Raw genomic sequence first — 20954 nt, 5'->3', positions numbered from 1 at the left:
AATTGTCTCCACTCTTGGGTCATAGGAAAAAGGAAGGCAAAGATTAAACTTATACAAAGTGTACCTACCTAAACAACAATATCTCTTTGCCCAGCCTGAGGCCACCCAGTCTCACACAAGCACTGGGCAATGGGCTCACCAGCAAGAGGGAATTTCAGTATCGAGACCAAAATAATTTCCTGATCTATGAAGTTCACTGATTCTATTTTCAGATTTGAATACACACATGCAGTGGTTTGTTTGATTTTAAAGAGTTTTATGTCGCTTGCAATACCTTAAGATCATTTCAGCGCCAGTAAAAGGGTAGAAAATGGGATAGTCAAATATTCTAGAGTTGCAATTAAAAGCACAGGAAAAAAAACCCATAAGACATGGGGAAATGGCTCAAATATGGAAGAGAAGTGGATTCCAAGAGCACACTATCAGTGTTCTTTGAGATCACCAGAAAGTCTCATCCAGACACTAGCGCAGGGACCCCACTAAGAGGAATGCACTTAAATGTTCACAAACTATTTTACATTCAAAACAAAATAATTATCAGTACACAGCAGAGAGATGATCTACATGGAAAATTATACAATCTCCCTAGAACTAGAACTATACATATGACTGTTTCCTTCCAGACAAGGACTCTGACCAAGGGCAAGGGGCAAACCAAGTAATCCAATTCCAGATAGAAAGCAACTCGGAAAAGAGATAAAGGAGGATAGAAGACACAAAGATGACCTCCTGCCCACGATGGGAGGTCAGAAGACCCCATCCAGACACCTATAGTGAAATCCTTATAAAGTCAACACAGCCGGACTAGAAAGATTGATTGACTTTATGCAGAGTTGAATCCATCCATTATCAATGGAACACAATAAGATAACAAAAAATTGTGTCCACCAAGAGATATTGGCTTACGTTAAGCAGAGGTTGATTTATAGAGTGTTGACTTTATGCAAATTCCACTGTCTTACTACAGTCCATCCAACAAAATTATTTTTGTTTTTCTTTACTAGCTTTCATGATTATGCATCGCCATTCGCGACATTCAACCAGTAATATTATTCTATTAAACCTACGTCTGGTGAAATTATTTAAATGGTGCCCTTAAGGTTAATTGTTTTAAGAGTTTTTAAAATTAAAAAAAAAATAGATCTGCATTATTATAAAGCATTCACTAAGAATGTGTTTACAGCAGCATGCAAACGATTTATTGTGATTAGAATTAAAATGCAGAAACAAGACTTTAATTCTTAGAAAAATTGAAGGAAAAACAATTTTTCCTAAAAGTGAGTTATTCCGAACTGATTTTGTTGTTTTTTTTAAAACTGCCAATAACGACTATTTGTAAAAAATTCATATTCCTATTAAAATTATTGAAGAAGAAGCTTTTTGTGAAAAACAAAATCTTTTGTGTTGGACAAACGATGGTGTAGTTATGTGTGTTATGTTGTACTCGTATCAAAGGTAAATTATTCAAAGTTATTCAAATAATTTAACAAAAGGGTTTTTCATCTAAATCCATTGTCTTTATTGATACAATCAATGTTATTTTAAAAAACAACACAAATTTAAAAAAAAAATAAAAATCCACCAGTCAGATTTTTTGTTTTTTTGTTTTTAAGGGTTTTACGGCGCTTGCAACACATTTAGGTTATATCAGCGCCAGTAAAAAGGAAGAAACTGGGAAAGTAAAAGGTTCTAGAATTACAATTAAAACACAAAAGAAAAGGTAAGACAAAGGGGAATTGGTTCAAATGTGGAACAGATGTAGATTCCAAGAGCACACCGCCAAAGTACTTAGTTTGAGATCACCTAAAAGTCTCATCCAGACACAAGCACAGGTCCCAACGAAGAGGAATACACTCAAATGTTTACCAATCATATAATATAATATGTAAACTAAACATAATACAATGGATAACAGAGATGATTTACAAGAAAAAAAATATCATCTCCCAAAACTATAACTATACATTCGACTGTTTCCCTCCCAGCAAAGGAACTCCGGCCAAGGCCAGGACAAAACTAAGTAATCTCATTCCAAGACAATGACAGGAAACAATTGGAAAACGGGTATGGGGGGATAGAAGACACAGCATGTACCTCCCTGCCCACTATGGGAGGTCAGGATCCCCACCCAGCACCACCAGTCAGAGGAAACAATTGGAATCTGATATCCCGCACAAATGCAAATGCAAAGTCCTTGAGTCAATAAATACATACTGATTCTAAATTACTTTTTAACCCATTTTATCATTACATGATAACATTTCACAGCTTTGAATAATTAATTTATTTCCCAGCACTATGACAAATTATGAATAGCATGATGATGTTCACTGTGACAATTATGCAATCTGTTTATGACACAGTATTGCGGGTATGAAAAAAAAAGTGAACAATTTGGGGGCAGACAGTGGTGCAAGATAAAAGGATGAAAATGGTTGAGTGAAACAGTGCCAACTCAAAAATTAGGCAGGCTGATTATATCAGATGGTTTCTTCTTGCATTTTTTCTTTCTTATTTGTCTAGTATTGATTTATAAACAACTTTTCAGACTTTTATAAAAATAAAAATTACCATGGCAACAAATAGATCACAACGGTGACCTAGAAGTTGTTCAACCTTAAAACATAATCAAAAAAAGACAATATTCAACATTACTTGATTTAATCCAATCTCAGTCAGAAATCGGTCAGCTTGCCTTAATAAAAATAAAAATAGTTGATTTCTATGAATATATTAATTAATTGAAACTCTCAAACATATAAGTATAAAGATGGGCATGTGTTGATCGGGAAAATTATACCATGAATGTTGTGTTGACTATGACACTTATTTGTGTGTTAGATATTTCATGATTTGAAATTGTGACTATATACTGGAAATTATTAAATAAACATTGAATGTTATTTTATATAACTGAAAAATTATATCTATGCACGAAAGTTACACAGAGAATTTTTAAAGTCTATTAGCTCTTAAACAATACAATACAATATAACAGTCTTCAAAACCGACAAAGTCTTGGAAGCTAGTGAAACCCACATGTCGGAAAATTATGGCAAACAATCTTTTTCATTTTGGCAAGAAAATTTTAATTCAAATAAAGATCAATAGAGATGACACCTGACTTACCAAAAAGTTTCAAATATAAAAACTTCTGGGAAGTCTCAGGTTTGAATCTTTTTGACAAGCTGTTGTATTTTGTCATCAAGAGTTTAACAGCAATATAAAAAACGTTTAGGTAATTTCAGAACCTAATTAGCTCGATCCGATGAAACCTCTAATTCAATGTAGGAAAAAACATCAATCCTTATTTTGTTATTTTTCTAATTAAATCAAGTAACCCCCCCCCCCCCCCCCCCCCCCCCTAACATTCGAGAGACTTCAATGACAATGAGAAATTACACTCAGTCCTGTTGATCTCACAGTGCATCCCAAAGCCACTTAAAAAAATAATTCAATGTTTTCATTATCATAAAAAACAGAAGAAAATGGATAAACAAATATCAAATCATTAAGTTTGATACCATTTACAATGGTGTCTGTCAGTTGTGAGATCTGTGTCATAAATGAATTGTGAGCGAAAGCCATAGTGTAAAGGAAATCACAGACATATCATTTGTATTTCTTATTACAATCGATAAAACATTAGACTCACTATCTAATTGATTTTGTTCACTCCCCATTATATCGCATAATTTTCATTCTAGGTTTAATATTAGTTTAGGTAAAACCTATTTATAGTGTAAATGTGGTTGGATAACATCAAGGAATTGAAAGGATTGATGCTGCCAATGACTGAGATTGGTGACACTTTGTTGTGAAGGCTGCATCCTGCAAGTTCCCCTAGACGACCATCGAGTCATGGGAGTGAGTGAGTGAGTGAGTGGGTTAGAGGGTAGTAAGCAATTGTTACTGTCAGTTTCTTGGTGGAGAAACAGATACATCCCAGCATCATGGGGAATGAAAAACTGAATATCCTCCAGCTTGTACTGCTTGAAAGCTGACAAACCATCTTTTTAAAAGTCCAACAATAATTTTTTTTTTTTTAATTTGAATGTCCCCTATAAAATACAATGTAACAAAATGATGTATCTCACTCAAATAAGATGGTTCAATCACACTTTTTACTGAATTTCCTTTTCTTTATCACAGCTTATTAGATGCCATAACTTCCTGTTGATCCGCCTGTTATGACGCTGGTGTTTGTGATTTTCTGTTCTGTAGTAATTTCTTGAGGAAGAATTCACCTGGAGATCAAATTTAATCAAAATTATCATACAGGAAATGGTAAAAGCAATTCTCTTTTCACAAAAGAGCAATGGATTGGGGAGAAAAAAAAAGAAAATACACTAAAATGTAAACCCAGGCAATCTTTGTCAAAACAATAGATTCAATTCTAGCGCATGGAGGGTGACAACAGATAATCATATCCAACTTTTACCTAAATAATTATTGCTTTTTTTTAAATTTTTTTATTTGTTTGTTTTTTCTTTACTTTTCCTCCATGAAAGGAGGACGATTAAACGTGATTAAAATAATTGCAAAATAACACAACAGTTACCCTTGAAAGCAAGATAATTTTTCTCAGAAAACAACACAAGTAAGAAAATACAAAAGACTAACCAGCCTTATAAGAAGATCGAACCAAAGGACCACTGGCTGTGTATGCAAAGCCCATCTGGTTGCCAACATCCTCCCAGTGTTTGAATTTGTCAGGGTGGACGTATTCTTTTACCTGTAATATCAAGAAACAGTACAGTATTCTCACTTCAAACATCACCACAAGTTACGCAATATTAGTAAATACATGATAAATCAGTTCGTCAATATCATTTGTCAAAAGTGGAGATGGCAGATTCTTATAACAGAGAGTTTGCTCAGTCCAAACTCCCTTTGTTCCTCCTATATCATTTTATAGGTAAAATTAACTCGAGCATTGTATTAGAGATGAACCATCTACAACTAAATCAGCCATTAACTTTGAAGGCAAAAATCTCTCCCGCAATTACTTTTTAAAATAATAAATATCAATAAATCCTTTCAACCGAATACAGAAATTTAGGCCGAAATTGTGTGTAAAAAAACCCAACTTATTTATTCAAATTACCTTACATGCTTTATCAAGTTTTATTCTGTTCTTTAGCTTACTTTTAAATGTCTCTTTGTTGGTTGCATATATTGGCCTAAGGTTAGGCAATCAACCTGGACTTCCCTCAAGTCTGAAAAAAAATAAAAAAATAAAAAAGGGATAAAAAATGTAATATCACAATAACATGAAAGTACAGGGGGTCAATTTTCATCTTTAAAAAAATTAAATTAAACTGATGGACTTACTATCATAAGACTATGTTTTTCAAAATACTTTCTTTTTTGTTTTTTTTTCAATCTCAAAAAGACAAAAGACATTCTAAAAAAAAAATAAAAATAAACATTACTACCACTTACCACAAAATTTCAAGATTGTTCAACGATCAATGAACAGTGATAATTTTTTTTTCCTCACAAGGCAAATATTTATTTCATACAGTGTAACATTTTTTACTGCTTATTTCATACTGTGTATGTCAACTGCTGGATATTCTTTTCATGCCAGCATTCTAACTTTAACATTACTTCTTATCCGGATACTCACTCTTATTAAAGTTGAGCCAATGTACAGGACCCAGACCAGATAAATGATATGAGTTGTCACCAATCCTATCATTGCCAGTAATTGAGAATGAAATGGTGTCCACTACGCCAGACATACGACGGCAAAGCATCTGATGCTTTTAATATCATTTTTTATCAATTTATAAGCGATTCCAATTAATAAATAAAAACTTAACTTGAATTCAATACACAACTAATCCAGAAAATCAATAAGAGCTAACTTGAATTTAATGTACCTTTCATCACATTAAGGACCTCTTCATCTGTCTCCCCAAGTCCTAACATCAAGGAAGTCTTGGTGACAATGTCAGGATGTCTCTTCTTGACATGGTCCAAAACTTTCAAAGACTGTTTATAGTTGGCTCTCAGATCACGAACAAAGCTGAAAGAAAATGGATTTATTTATTAAGTTTATATTTATTAATTCTTATATTTTGGACAGCTAAATTTGTTTTGTTATGAGAGAACTTATAACATAATTTTTTGCCTTCGCTAGACATGAACACAACTAAAGAGCCAAATATTCAAATTACTTAAGTCACAGGAAGTTAGTTTTGGGAAAATGGTGAATAAAGTTTGGATTCGGCTATATAGAGTGTACAAAACATAAAATTGTAGTATTGATATAGGGGACATAGATTATGCATATCATGAAAATAATAAGTGGGTGAACTAAGCTGCTTATGCTTTAAGTTTATCACTGATTAATTGAAAAGTCATAAAAATATGACCTAATTACTTTCAGTAATGGGATTTTTAAACTAAGGACTAGTACAAATGATCCATAGCAAAAGATGGATCCTCGAAAACTAATGAAAACTATTTCATTGAACATTAGGAATTTTAAAACTTAACAGTAGAATTCAGGAATTTTAATATAGCACAATTTCTTAATCTTTTTTTCTTTTTCTTTTCATTTTTCTTTTTATCCCAATATTTCAGACCTTTAAAAATTTTATTATTTTTTATAATTTCCTTCACGATTTGTCAAACTGATGAATAATAATAAATCAAATGCACAAACAAGACAATTTTTAAAAGGCTGAGATCATATTATAAATATCTCTGAAACTTTTTTTTTTTTTTGGGTTTGTTTTGTATGCATGTGTTGTTTTATTTTTGGGGGGGGGGGGTCGGGGGTCGGTGTTGGTTTAATTTCGTGTTTTCACTCTTTCTCTGCAAAAGCACATTGTGTTTAGTTAAGTTCAATAATCGACAATTTACATCCCAATTTAATTCCAGCATCTGATTCACTCATAAGTAATCCCAGATTGAGGCAGTAGAGCACAAATATGACTTTTCTAGAGTCTAAAATGAAAGTGTGAGAGTAATCTATGCATTCAAAATAGAAAAAGAGAGAGAAAGAGAGATAGATAAATATTGATAGAGAGAGGGAGAGAGAGGGAGAGAGAGAGAGAGAGAGAGAGAGAGAGAGAGAGAGAGAGAGAGAGAGAGAGAGAGAGAGATGGGGAGGAAGAGAGAGGAGAAGGGGAAGGAGCGAGAGAAAGAAAGATGGGTAAGGAGGGAGAGAGACACAGAGAGAGAGAGAGAGAGAGAGGGGTGGGGACAGAGAGAAAGAGAAAGATAAAGAGAGAAAAAAAGAGAGGGAGAGAGAGAGAGAGAGAGAGAGAGAGAGAGAGAGAGAGAGAGAGAGAGAGAGAGAGAGAGAGAGAGAGAGAGAGAGAAGAGAGAGAGAGAGAGAAAGTATTGAAGAAACATACGGCTGTAAAGCTTCAACAGTTTCGACATTATGGGCGTAGACATCCAGGCCTGAATCAGATACCACAGAAACACAGTCCAAGTCTCCTTGGAAATCAGGAGTGAGGCATTCCACCAGGATAGACTCATTACTAGATGTTTTTTTAAAAATAGAAGTCATTGTAAAATAAAATAATATATAATAATTTGCCTCCATTGGGCTCAACTCTACATAAGAGCTTAAATAGTTTTACAAAATTGAATTCCTCACTAACATCTACTCATCAATTGTCATTATCACTCAGTAATTCCATTTTTCCATTCCCTGCATTAAAAAAAAAAGACATTGTTAATCTTTCCAGTGTTGACGTTAGTGACCGTTGGCTTATTTTTATATATGGTATTTATTTTGTTTTCTGAAAAATGGTTTGCATGTGTTTGTATATTATTATGGTCAAGTTATGGTTATTTATTTATTTATTCACTTATTTATCTTTTTTTGTCTATTTGTTGCTTATATTCATTTTTATTTATTTATTTATCGATTTAATTATTTTGGTAGTTTCCTTTTCCCTGTATTGATTTGAAATCATTTGTAAATGCATGGTTCATAATGGCAATTGTCTAAAATAAACCTTTGAATTGAATTGAATAGATAAACATTTTTGTTTTCTTTTAGCCTTAGTCAGGGCATGAAAATACTTCAGTTACCTTTAATACCATACTTTCAATACAAGCATTACCAAAACAGGATTAAACAAAAACTATTTATTAATAACTGAGAGGACAAATATCAAAATATTTACAAGAGTGAAAACTCACCGTGCTTTAATTTCTCTTACTGTCTGTGCAAAGTGAGATGCCCCACCATCAGGAATATCTTCAAAAAAAGAAAATTATGATAATCATTTGATGAAACAAAGTAAATTTAAAGCTATATTTTTCGGTAGTATTCCAATGTGTGAAGTGTGGAAAGACCACTTTTCAGACTTGTATTCCTATCTTACATTGTTTTGTAATAGGTTGAAGAAGGGTCTGAATCTGAAACATTTCTATGTTTTGATTTTTTAATTTTGAAGATGGCATATATTACATTACACTCATTAGTCTCTCTACTATCAAACTCATTACCACTACACCAGAAACGCCACATGGTAAGCATGATAATTTAAACCTTTAAGATGTGATTTGATTTACACAACATCAAATTTTACCATTTTTATCAAAAGATCAGGAAGTATAATACAAGTCAAGCTTCATTAAAGCCAAAGGTCAAATAGCTGATGTCGCTCTAGTACTGAAAATGGTAAAGTCTGTAGTTTGAACCGGATAAACAATGAGAACAATTATGATGAGAAAGAAATTCAGTCTACCTGTTTAAGTTTTGAAAACATCTTTTAACCTTACCATCTCTGTCGACTGATGTCAATACAACATAGTCAAGACCCCATTCAACAATGGCTGAAGCAGTATTGGCCGGTTCTGCAGGATCAAGTGGTGGAGGTCTCCTCGCTGTTTTGACAGAGCAAAACCTGCAGCCTCTTGTACAAGTGTCCCCCATCACCTGACATAAAAGCCAGAGATAAGATTAGGTAAAATTGTTATAGAGGGTTTGTCCTCATAAGCACAGCCAAAGGGCATTATCAATGACAAACACATTCCCATAACAAATACAACTATATATGAAATCGAGGTAGATATGAAAAAGTCATGATTAAGCATCTCATATATCAAAGCTTATAAGTTTAATAATTAACATTTGTCTTCCCTTTTGTTAGAACTACATTAGATCCCGCTCCTTAATTGAAGCAAAATGAACTCAGCTCTGTAATTCAAAATTGGAGGGTGATTTGCATCAAAACGAAAAACAAAATATGATGAAGTTAGGTGAATATAAGTCTCAATTTCATATGAAAAAATTACATAATGATCTGAACATTATGGGTTTCTTCTTTATCAACATTAAGGACAAACTGATTCGAGGCTAAATTAGATGATAAAATAGTGAATCACATTCAACATTCATCTACACTGCAGATATAACAGAAACCCCAAACATGCGCATTCTTTGACTTTGTTGATTTGCTGTAGCTTACATTCTACTGCTTCACTATATTTCTATTTTAATCTTCAAGCAGTCCCATATGCATTGTACCATTACTAGCTCAATAGGACCAAACATTGTAATAAATTGAATACCATTTGGCTCTGAAAAAAAATCAATCTTTGGTTGTGACATTTATAGCAAATTGACTGTTTTTGTACTACCACCTTATACTTCGAATTTCATCTGGTCAAAATCTAGCACAAACACTTTTTAAATGTGATGCTAAACTCACCATAATTGTGGCTGTTGCGGTGGCATATTCCCCTCCACCCCAGCACTCTCCAATGTTAGGACACTTGGCCTCCTCACATACCTTTGACAGACAAAAAATTGTAATGTACTACCAATGTGTTGGGTTGGTTTTTTTTTTTTTTTTTTTTGTTGTTTTATTTTTTTTTTTTTTTTTTTTGCTTATTACTTTTTCATTCCAATGAATGAAATAAACATGAAGTGCAGAACCTCATGAGCTACAAAGAGGTGACTTGCTAAAGGCCACTCAAAGCTGCTGGTGGGTGTCAAATCCTGAAACCTAAGATTATGAAGATTATGAAGCCAATATGTTAAAACTTTGCCACCCCTTCCAAATCCCCATTATAGGGATATTAATTAAATCACAATTACAGTTAAAATCAGAATGTTTCAATGAAATATAATACAAATAACATAAAATCCATTAAGGGTAAAACAAGTCTTTAAATATGTGAGAGAACTTAAATTGACAGAATAGCCACAACCAAATCTTGTTTAAAACCTTTGACCTTAGTCAGAGTCTAAATAAAATTTTGTTTTGTCTATTTTTTAGAGCCAAAAACTCCTTTTCCTTATCATGTCACCTTTCAAAGGTACCATTCTTCATTTATTATAATGGCTACTTACTGTGTGCAAATTCAATTTCCTCAAGGATTTCTTGATTGATGTGTAATTTTTCCCCACTGGAATCTCTGTCTTTAACCATTCAGGCAACTTTAACCTGGGTATCAATATCGAAAAGAAAAACACAACAATCAAAATTGGCAAATAGCCATTCATAGTCTACATCACTAGAAAATCTATTTTACCCTTTGGTGTTGATAGCTGGATAGTAGGACGTCTCATCCTTGTAACAAAGTCAAGTAACATGGAGTGTGATGAATGACTTGTTGGGTGACAATGTTCACAAAACTCTAGCCCCAGCATAGGAGACTTTTCACAGATTACCCCATTAAACTCAAGTGTGAATGGGTCTCTTCCGATAGGCAGTGACGTTCATTATAAGAGAGCTAAAGTACAAAAAGGCAGTTTTAAGGTGTATGAGATGTGAACCATTGTGTAACCCTTTAAACATGGAACCCATGGAAAAATAAACTCAAATAGAAAATTTTATTATTCTATTTCTGTATACTTCCAGTGTTTTTCATTCAATAATAAAATCAATTAAATTTATATGGAGTAAAATTTCGCTTTAACTTTAAAACCAATTTCATGTGACACACAATCACAAGCTGGCGTTGTTGACACAAGTCATAAATCAGATGCTGAAACTTCCATTAAAAGTCATAGTTATAAATTTGATTGAATTTCATGTGCATTTCATGAGATTAATGAACGGACATTCATAACTATCTTCTTCTTCTTCTAGGTTCCATGCCTGGTCCAGGCTTCGGATACTGCATGAATTATCTCTCTCCATTCCTCCCTGTCTCTTGCCTTTTCAAACAGCTCTTGGATTGTTAGGCTGGTGAAGCCCTTCAGTTGGTCTATGAGTGTTTTTCTTTGTCTCCCCCGGGCGCGTTTACCAGGTATTTTTCCACAACTTGCCAGGTATTCATTCTTATCTTTCCTTACTATGTGTCCGAAAAAGGATAGTTGTCGATCCACTATTAAGGGCATTAGTTTCCTTTGTTGGTATGTTTGTTTTAGCACTTCTTCGTTCGTTTTGTGTGCAGTATACGATATTCTCTGCATCCTTCTCAAGCACCACATTTCAAAAGCTTCAATGTTCTTTTGTGTTTCTGCATTTGTAGTCCAGCTTTCGCATCCGTATAACAAGATTGGCCACACGTAGCACTTCAAGACTCGGAATCTAATCCCGAACGACATCTGTTTGTTTTTCAAAATGTTTCCCAGGTCCATGAAGGCCTGTTTGGCTTGAGCTATTCTTGCTCGTATGTCTCGGTTACATCTTCCATCTGTTGTCACTATTGAACCTAGGTATTTAAAACTTTCTACGTTGGTAAGTTGCTCGCCGTGAATCGTTATATTGCAGGTGTTGTTGTTTTCGGGGTTTTTCTGTATTACCATGCATTCCGTTTTGGTGATATTCACTTCCATTCCCTTGGCTTCACTATCTACTACCACTTTGTCAACAATCTTTTGAAGTTGGATTTCTGATGTTGCAATGAGTACCGTATCGTCTGCGTATCTTATATTATTTATGTTGTGACCTCCCACTTTTATTCCCTCCATATTATTTATGCCCCTCATGATTGTTTCTTGGTATAGATTAAACAGATCTGGTGAGGCAACACACCCTTGACGGACTCCTTTCTTAATAGGAATGGAATTTCCTGTAGAGTTTCCGATTTTGATAGATGCCTGCTGGGTGTAGTATAATGTTTGCATGAGTCTGAGGTCTTTCTCATCAGCGCCAATGGAGTGCAGTTGTTTTAGTATTTCTTCGTGGCGTACTCTATCAAAAGCTTTTTTGTAGTCGACAAAACAGAGGTATAGTGGGGTCTGAACCTGTATAGCTCTTTCACTTAAAACACGGAGGAGGTATATTGCGTTCCTTGTCCCTCTGTCAGGTTGGAATCCATATTTTTCTTCTGCGATTTCGGGGTTAATCTTATTCCTTAGCCTGTTGATAATTATACGCAACAGTATTTTGTTGATGTGGCTTATTAAACTTATAGTTCTAAAATTTTCGCATCTGACTGCACCTGCTTTCTTTGGTATTGCTATGAAAATAGAGTTACAGAGATCTTCTGGAATTTTCCCAGTATTGTATATATTGTTGAATAATATGTGAAGTTCATCAATTGCTAGATCTCCTAGGCTTTTTAATACCTCTACAGATATTTCATCAGGGCCTGTTGCTTTACCATCCCTCATTCGTTCCATGGCATGTTCAATTTCACTTTTGGTGATGTTTGGTCCGCTTAATGGTTCTTTGAATTTCAGTGGTGGTTCATTTCTATTTGGATCATTGTACAGTTCGCCTATGTATTCTACCCATCGGCTACCCATATGTTATTCTTCAAATAGCAGTTCCCCTTGTTTGTTTTGGATACAACTTCCTGCTGCTTTGCTTTTCCTTTTCCCTGATAGTTCTTTTATTCTTTGGTGAGCTTGTTGGGGGTTGGGTTTGTATTCTCTTTCGATTTCGCAGCATTTCCAGTCTAGATAGTTCTCGTGTGCCTCGATGCATTTGGATTTAATGTGGTTGTTCAATGTTTGGTATTCTGCAGACCCTCTGTTGCATTTTCGTCTTTCTTCAAATAGGTTTAGAATTTCATTTGTCATCCATTCCTTTTTGCTGTTTATTTGAGCTATTGGTAAATGCTTTTCTGCAGTTGCTTTGACACACTTTTGGAATATATCAAATTGTTTTTCACATTTTTCGTTATCAGGTTCACTTTGGCTTTGTATCATGAGTGCATTTTCAAATTCTTCTCTCATTTTTGTTTGTATGCCATTGTCTTTGCATAACCTGTAATCCCTCTTTATTCTACCAGCTGTTCTCTGAATAGCTTTAAACTTTATCCTTACTGTACAAACAACTGGGACATGGTCACTGTCTACATCGGCGCCTGGGTAGGTTTTGCAATTTAATATGCCATTTCTGAATCTTGATGATACTGCTATAAAGTCTATCTGGTTCCTTGCTCTGTCCCCTGGTGATTGCCATGTCCAGGTTCTTCTTGGGTGTTGTTGAAACCAGGTGTTTGAAATCATTAATTTATTTGTTCTACACCAATCTGCCCAGATGTTTCCTCGTTCATTTCTGTCTCCGAGTCCATGTGGTCCGATTATGTCACCATCTCTGCCTCTGCCAATCTTAGCATTTAGGTCCCCCATTACCATAAGGACTTCTTGTGATTTACACATTCGTTTTGCTTTGTCTAGTGAATGGTAAAACTCTGTCATATCTGCATCTGTCGCCTCTTCTGTTGGTGCATAAACTTGAATAATATTGGTGTCAACTACAGGTCCTCTTAGCTTAACCAGCAAAACTCTGTCTGAGATTGCTACGTGCCCTTTGTAAAATTTGGTTGATTTTTGGTCTAAGATCATCCCTACTCCTTTTTGGAAAGAGGTTCCACCACTCCATATGATCTTATATGTCATGTTGTTTTCTTGTTTTGACATGGTTCCCTGCTCTTTCCATCTCATCTCTGCCAGGCCAAGAATATTTATTTGGAGCCGTTTCATTTCTTTCAGAATGTTGTTTAGTTTTCCTTTTTGGGCACAGGTCCTGACATTCCATGTCCCAATTTTGGTTTTGTCACATTTGTTAAATTTATTTCGCCTAGTAACTGGCTGACGGTTCGGTGTGACATGACGAACATCACGCTCCCAACCGAGCGAGGCAGCAGTCTTCCGTGAAAACATGCTCCCCTTTACGCTGTCACCGTTTAACTTTTTGGACTTATTCATGCAGTTAACTCGGCAAAGTTACAAGAATGGTTTGCCATTGCCTATTCTTGTCGCCCTCTGCAGTTGGCCAGCTTGACCTGTTACCGTTCGACACCACGAGGAGGTTGCAGTAGGGCTTGATGATGATCTATCTTTGCAGACTTGGGATCATCCATTTGTCGAACTATACAAACATGAAAAGGCATAAAAAATTATTAGTTAGACAAAGATGAAATAGTAAGTCTAAAGAGATCATTCTAACCATGAACATGTCTCTAAAGAGATCCTTCAACTTGACAAAACTATATGTGGGACAAACCCAATCTGGAAGTTTGTGGAAAAGTACCATAAACAAAGTCAAAATGATCAAAATTATGAAGCACCAAGTTGTATTGTTTGTAGTTGAAGAAATTGCATTTATTCTCCTCTATAGAAACAAATTAATTTAACTCTTATTTTCTTAGTTTAGCTTTTAAATTATAATGGCAATGCCTTGTTCACATTGTGACATAATAATGATAAGACAAGATGGAGAAGAAGGACCATATACTAAATATAAGTATGAAGTAGTAGTTCCCTTTACCGATGTAAGGTTGATTCTCACCTTTCACCTTTGATCCTCTTGATACTGGCATGACCCTCATAGGTTGGAACATCCCCAGAAATGAAATCTTCCAAACTGGGTCCACTCTGCAGTTTTTCTTTTTGTTCATCTGTGAGACTGGCATACAGCCGGTTCAAATATTGCATACAAGCAAGTTTTTTCTGTATGGAAAACAAATTTCAAAAGAGAAAAGAAATGCAGAGGGTATCATGATAATTTTCCTTTTTAAGTTTATATGGAGAGTCCCAAGCAAAATTCTTATACCCCTTTGGTTTTGGGAAAAACCTGATTTTACTATAGATTTATAGCAAAAATATTACAAGGCTTCACTGCTATCCTTCGTTAAAAAAAAAAATGAAGTTCTTTAAGAATTTTCTTGTTTCCTCACACATCCAGTTGTACTAAAAATAAAGTTTGACGCAAAATGACCCCATTACAATATTCTTCACATAGTATCACAAAACAATTACTCTATATATATAATAAAACTTTCAGTTTAAGACGACCCCAACTTAACATGTCCTTTGACATGATGAAAAACCTTAATTTGAAGTACCGGTTAAAACCTGAGGAGTTGAGGTTATTTCAATCTTAATGAATTTTACAAAATTTCATAATTATTGGGCTAGTCATTTCTGATCAAAATGAGAAACAATTGTCTTGTTTGATTTTCCTTTTTTTTTTTGTGTGTGTTCTTTTTAAATTGATTTTTAGGAGTTTTACCACGCTTGCAATATTTGTAAGGTCATTTCAGCACCAGTAAAGATAAAAGGAAGATGAAAGTAAATCTAGCTATCAAGCAACTTGAAGGAATGACTGTAGTCCTTCAGAGCCATAAGGCCCATGGAGCAGGAGTTTATCCCAGTCTCTATGACGTTAAAAGGACAATAGCATTTACTTACTACCCTTTGAATAGAATGCTAGTCTAACTTGTTATAACAAGTGTAACTAAATGACAAATTGCCATATTTATGGACAATAAAGATCTTCTTCTTCTTCTTCTTCTTCTTCTTCTTCTTCTTCTTCTTCTTCTTCTTCTTCTTCTTCTTCTTCTTCTTCTTCTTCTTCTTCTTCTTCTTCTTCTTCTTATCATTATTATTATTATTAACTAGAATCTTCCGACTTTCCAAGAAACATTTTGATTTTTCAGAACTTTTGAGAAATTTGACTACAAACAGTTAGACCAGTCAACAGGGCTCTAATTCATGGAGCGGGACTACGACGATAGTCCTAGACTAAATCCGTAGTCTCTGACTAAAAGGCGTTGTAAGCTATTCATGAAGCCCGACTACACGAAGTCTTAGACTAAACGAGGGACTAAACGGGTGAAATTTACACCCGTGATTTAGCAGGCGTAAATATCGTAGTCTGGGACTAAATTTCAAAATCATATGTGCTCTACACTGGGGAGGTAATTGTACAGCGATTAGAACAAGAATACCCGACAGTTTTTGATTTTATATTTTTATTTATCTATTTATTTATTTATTTAGTTTTGTTAATTTTTTTTCTTTATTTTTTCTCGAAGATTCGACAATCGCACATACACTCCTCATCTTGCCCATTCAAAACACTCTCCAGGTACTCCTCCCCCCCCACACACACTTCCTCCTCCTCCTCCTCCTCCTCCTACTACTACTACTACTACTACTACTACTACTACTACTACTACTACTACTACTACTACTACTACTACTACTACTACTACTACTACTACTACGACTACTACTACTACTACTGCTACTACTACGGCTGCTGCTGCTGCTACTTTCACTATTATCATTACTCCTTGTCACAGTAAAGGTTGTTCACAATTATCTTATTAAATTTTATTTTATTAAGAACTGAATTCATCTCACTCCAGTTATATTTCGGTAGGCTTAGATAAACTTTACCTTCTAATATTAGATCGTCTTTCCTTTTATAGCCTTCCCTCGAATTAATTTCTAATTAGTGAATACTTTTCGTTCTACATTCTGTCACGTAGCCACTTATTATAAAAGCTGATAGGTCTAACATTCAACACTCACTTTCTCTCCACAATCTATGCCGGACGGCCAGTCGCTCTATTCCTATATATATATTGTAAGATTTTTATCTTTTGGGACTTTGTAGATATTATATCTACACCATTAAGACGCCGGAGCTTTTAACTTTGATTGTATAATCTTCAAGGATCAAACCCAAGCCCGCTGTCAAAGGACTACACTATAACCTCTTACCAATTGCCTGGAAGTGGAATTTTACGAGTCCAATCCTGTTATCAGAGGAATAGATCATCCAAGCCCATCAACTGCCTGGAAACGTAAACTTACGAACCTGAGATATTATCATAAGTTACGTAAAATATTCATATCTCTATTTGTAACTGCCACGATCACTGTTTATCTCTTTTAATTAAATTTCATCATTATTTTTATTTCATTGTAAACAAATCGTTAATTGTTTTTCATTTATAGTAACTAGTAAATTCTGGGGCCTCATTCTACATATATCTTTATGCATAGTCGAGTAGCTCTTTACTCACTTGAGACCATGACACTCCTACTACTACTACTACTACTACTACTACTACTACTACTTCTGCTGCCGCTGATGCTACTTTCACAATTATCATTACTCCTCCTCCTCCTACTACACTACTACTACTACTACTACTCTACTACTACTACTACTACTACTACTACTACTACTACTACTACTACCACTACTACTACTTCTACTACTACTACTAATTCTACTTCTACTACTACTACTACTGCTGCTGCTGCTGCTGCTACTTTCACTATTATCATTACTCCTACTACTACAACTACCACTACTACTACCACTACTACTACTTCTACTACTACTACTACTACTACTACTACTACTACTACTACTACTACTACTACTACTACTACTACTACTACTACTACTACTACTACTTCTACTACTACTACTACCACTACTACTGCTATCACTACTATCACTTCTACTACTACTATTACTACTACTACTATTACTTTCACTATTATCACTACTACTACTACTACTACTATTACTACTACTACTACTACTACTACTACTACAGACTACTACTACTACTACTACTACTACTACTACTACTACTACTACTACTACTACTACTACTAGGTACTACTACTACTACTACTACTACTACTACTACTACTACTACTACTACTACTACTACTACTACTACTACTACTACTACAGACGACTACTACTACTACTACTACTACTACAGACTACTACTACTACTACTACTACTACTACTACTACTACTACTACTACTACTACTACACTACTACTACTAGGTACTACTACTACTACTACTACTACTACTACTACTACTTCGACTACTATTACATTTCTATTATGTCTTTTATCGTCCATTATTTCTAGAAATTTGAATCTCTCACTGGCTTAATCATTTCTATCACACCACGCTAACGATTCGTTCACACTCCAACCATCGTTGAGTACAGACGATCCAATTTATACTGTATTTCATTTTATTTGTTTTTTGTTGTGCCGACGAAGGGTTTGTACCCGAAATGCCCATTGTCTGTATTGTTCCCACCGATTCCTCTCCATCATTATTCTTTCGTTAGTATTTTCGGGACCCCATGCTTCAGGCAGTACCCACCGCTCTCTACTTAGAACAACGCTACACAGTGGATAAGTGCCATCGTTACTTATATTTACTAAAAACATTACACACACACATTCTCAAACAAATTTTACACTCCTAAACTTGTCTCACACTATTTTTATTTGTGGGGCCAAATAAAATATTATAAAACGATCAAAACAAACACGAAGAAGAAATAGATATGATTTCTGTGTTACTTCGTATGACGCATACGCAGCTGGAAAAGTAACACATTTCTATGACGTATTGCGATACGTTTCCGAGGAATCCTCAGTTAAAAATAGATTGACCTCTGTAGTCTGAGACTTCGCTAGCGTAGTCAGAGACTTGATAGTCAGGGACGAAGTCTGACTCCATGAATAGCTTACTTTCCATAGTCTCGGACTTCCCAAAGTCTTAGACTACAAAGTCTCAGACTTTGCTATAGTCTGAGACTACCATAGTCCCGCTCCATGAATCAGACCCCAGAAGATATTTTCGTTGGAACAGTAAAAAACGAATGTTATTTCTTGTACATTTTAGAGAGGATTGGCCTTGGCTCCATAGCAGACAAGTTGATTGAAAAAAAGTAAAAGGGCCTTTTATCCCTCCTCTTCCCCCCCCCCCCCCTCCTCCTCCTCCTCCTCCACCACCACCACAACAAAATTTTGTATTGAGTCGACTCAACGGGTCAGATAGGGCCGGTAATCTTTAACGAACAGAAGTTCTAAAAAATCCAAATGTTTCTTAGAAAGCTGAAAGATGCTAGTTTTTGAAACGTGAAGGCATGCTCAAGGCGAAGTGGCATTTAGAAGGCGTTGCTCTTTTCTTAGAATTAGAAGCAGGCTCATCTATCTTCTACTTATAACTTGAAATACAGCCTGGGCTTTGCTCACCCTGCCCTTTCATACCAGTCCCAACGGACCAACACAATAACTATAACTATTGGACTTGGACTTAGAAACACCCACAAGACAAGAGATGCTTTTAATCAACTTGCAATCACCCATTCAAACTCAAATCACTGTGACTCAACTGTGGACTGTGAGTCTGCGATTATATTCAGGTGTTTCAGACAATCAAATAATAAGTCCTCAATATAATTCAACAGCAAAGAGGCTTTAAACTGTTGTGACTATTGCTTATCAACATCATCGTGTCCTTACCTGATATATTTGTCTCCAACAAGTGTAAGAATTCAAACGAGAAGAAGCAGTGGTCAAAGAACGAAAAGGGGCTGCCATCTTGAGTTGACCTTTCTAAGAAAATAAATATTACGAAAGTTAGGTACGAAAAGAGAAGTAAGTTTTGATTTGGCTGACTGCTAAGACTGCTATGCAAAAAAACAGCAAGAATCAGAACTTTTGCCCATTGCTGATGGGCGCTAATCGATACCTTTTACTTTACTTCTCAATCAATCAAGGGTGTGTCTTTTTTACGAAACCCGACGAATCCCGACAAAGTTATGGGAAGTAGGTAGCAGTGGGGAGTGAACCTGGAACTCATGGAAGTGTACACCATTGGGGAGTGAACCTGGGACTGGGTTTCGGCGTGTTTCGTAAAAAAGACACGCCGATCTATCAGTTGTACTAATTGACGTCCGGAGACGTCCGTATGCTGTCGGGAGTTGTTTGGTGCCGTCCGGAGGTCATCTAAAGCATTCTGAAGCCATCCGGTAGTGCTGGGTCGAGTTTGAAACGATCAAATCGAGCGGGTTTTCGATCGAGTCCTCTAAAATCGAGTAGGTTTCGAGCGGGTTTCGAGTCAGTGACGTCATCGAGCAGTGATTGGTTTGAGAAAAAAAAAAAACACGAGCATCTCGGTTGCCACAGGAAACTTCACAGTCCCCTCCCTCTCTTATGTCTGTGGCTGGCTTGACTGCAGCTGGTTATGATGGGGGCTGCCAGATGGCCAAGTTCAAAATTGGTTACTAAGAAATTTTTTTCTATTATTATTCATTTTTTTTTAAAAATCTTTTATTTAAAAAAAAATGAAAAGATAAGTTTTATCCAACTGTAGTCGATTGTTTTATTAATTAAAATCAATGAGTTTTTCAAGGGAGTCAGGATGATTGTGGTGTTTGATAATGTGAGGTTCTATTTGACTATTTGGCCAAGAAAAAATCTGGCTGTTTGGAAGCCTTGATTTTATTTATTTTAATTAATTATTTTTTATGATCGTTCGTCGCATCACACGCACACACCCACACACGCACGCACACACAGGCACACACAGCACACACACACACACACACACACACACACACACACACACGCCATCAAAACTGCATCAGTTGTTGATTTGGTGATGGGGTGGCACGTCAACCCCCCCCCCCCCCCCCTCCCCCCCCCCCCCCCAATCAGAGAAGGAATACAGCGATATTCACCTTGACATATTTCATATTTATGTCGCGCCAAAAGTTGTCGGGTGTAACCTACATGACCGCCCCCACCTCACATTTGTCACTGGTCGTCATCGAGGCGCGCGCTTTTTTGCTTTGTCGGTTACCTTTCATCACACATGTTCAAATCTTTATCTTACCTATAGCCTATTTACTACTGCTATTAATTTTATTTAAACAGGTGATATTACGGTTGTTGCCTTTCCTGCTCTCGGCTTAGTTAGGTTGCTTTAAAATTTGGGCA

At 35.6% G+C, this 20954-nt stretch overlaps 1 protein-coding gene across 1 annotated transcript; it reads right to left on the bottom strand.

Annotated features, from left to right (window-relative positions):
* Nucleotides 1–1495: 1495 nt before the first annotated feature.
* Nucleotides 1496–19592, bottom strand: LOC144970337 (lipoyl synthase, mitochondrial-like). The gene is made up of 11 exons (XM_078909863.1): nucleotides 19476–19592; nucleotides 14676–14836; nucleotides 10334–10427; nucleotides 9690–9770; nucleotides 8758–8914; nucleotides 8173–8230; nucleotides 7374–7502; nucleotides 5889–6034; nucleotides 5149–5219; nucleotides 4624–4735; nucleotides 1496–4247 (listed from the first exon to the last, which is right to left on the bottom strand). Exons 1-11 carry the CDS (start codon nucleotides 19551–19553, stop codon nucleotides 4189–4191), a joined length of 1146 nt encoding a protein of 381 aa, XP_078765989.1. The 5' UTR covers nucleotides 19554–19592; the 3' UTR covers nucleotides 1496–4188.
* Between the last annotated feature and the right edge of the window lie 1362 nt (nucleotides 19593–20954).

The sequence above is a fragment of the Berghia stephanieae genome, chromosome 4 (genome assembly GCF_034508935.2).
Source record: "Berghia stephanieae isolate SIO BIC M18660-M18661 chromosome 4, UCSD_Bste_1.3, whole genome shotgun sequence".
Classification (NCBI taxonomy): Eukaryota; Metazoa; Mollusca; class Gastropoda; order Nudibranchia; family Aeolidiidae; genus Berghia; species Berghia stephanieae.
This window is presented reverse-complemented; position numbering and strand designations above follow the sequence as displayed.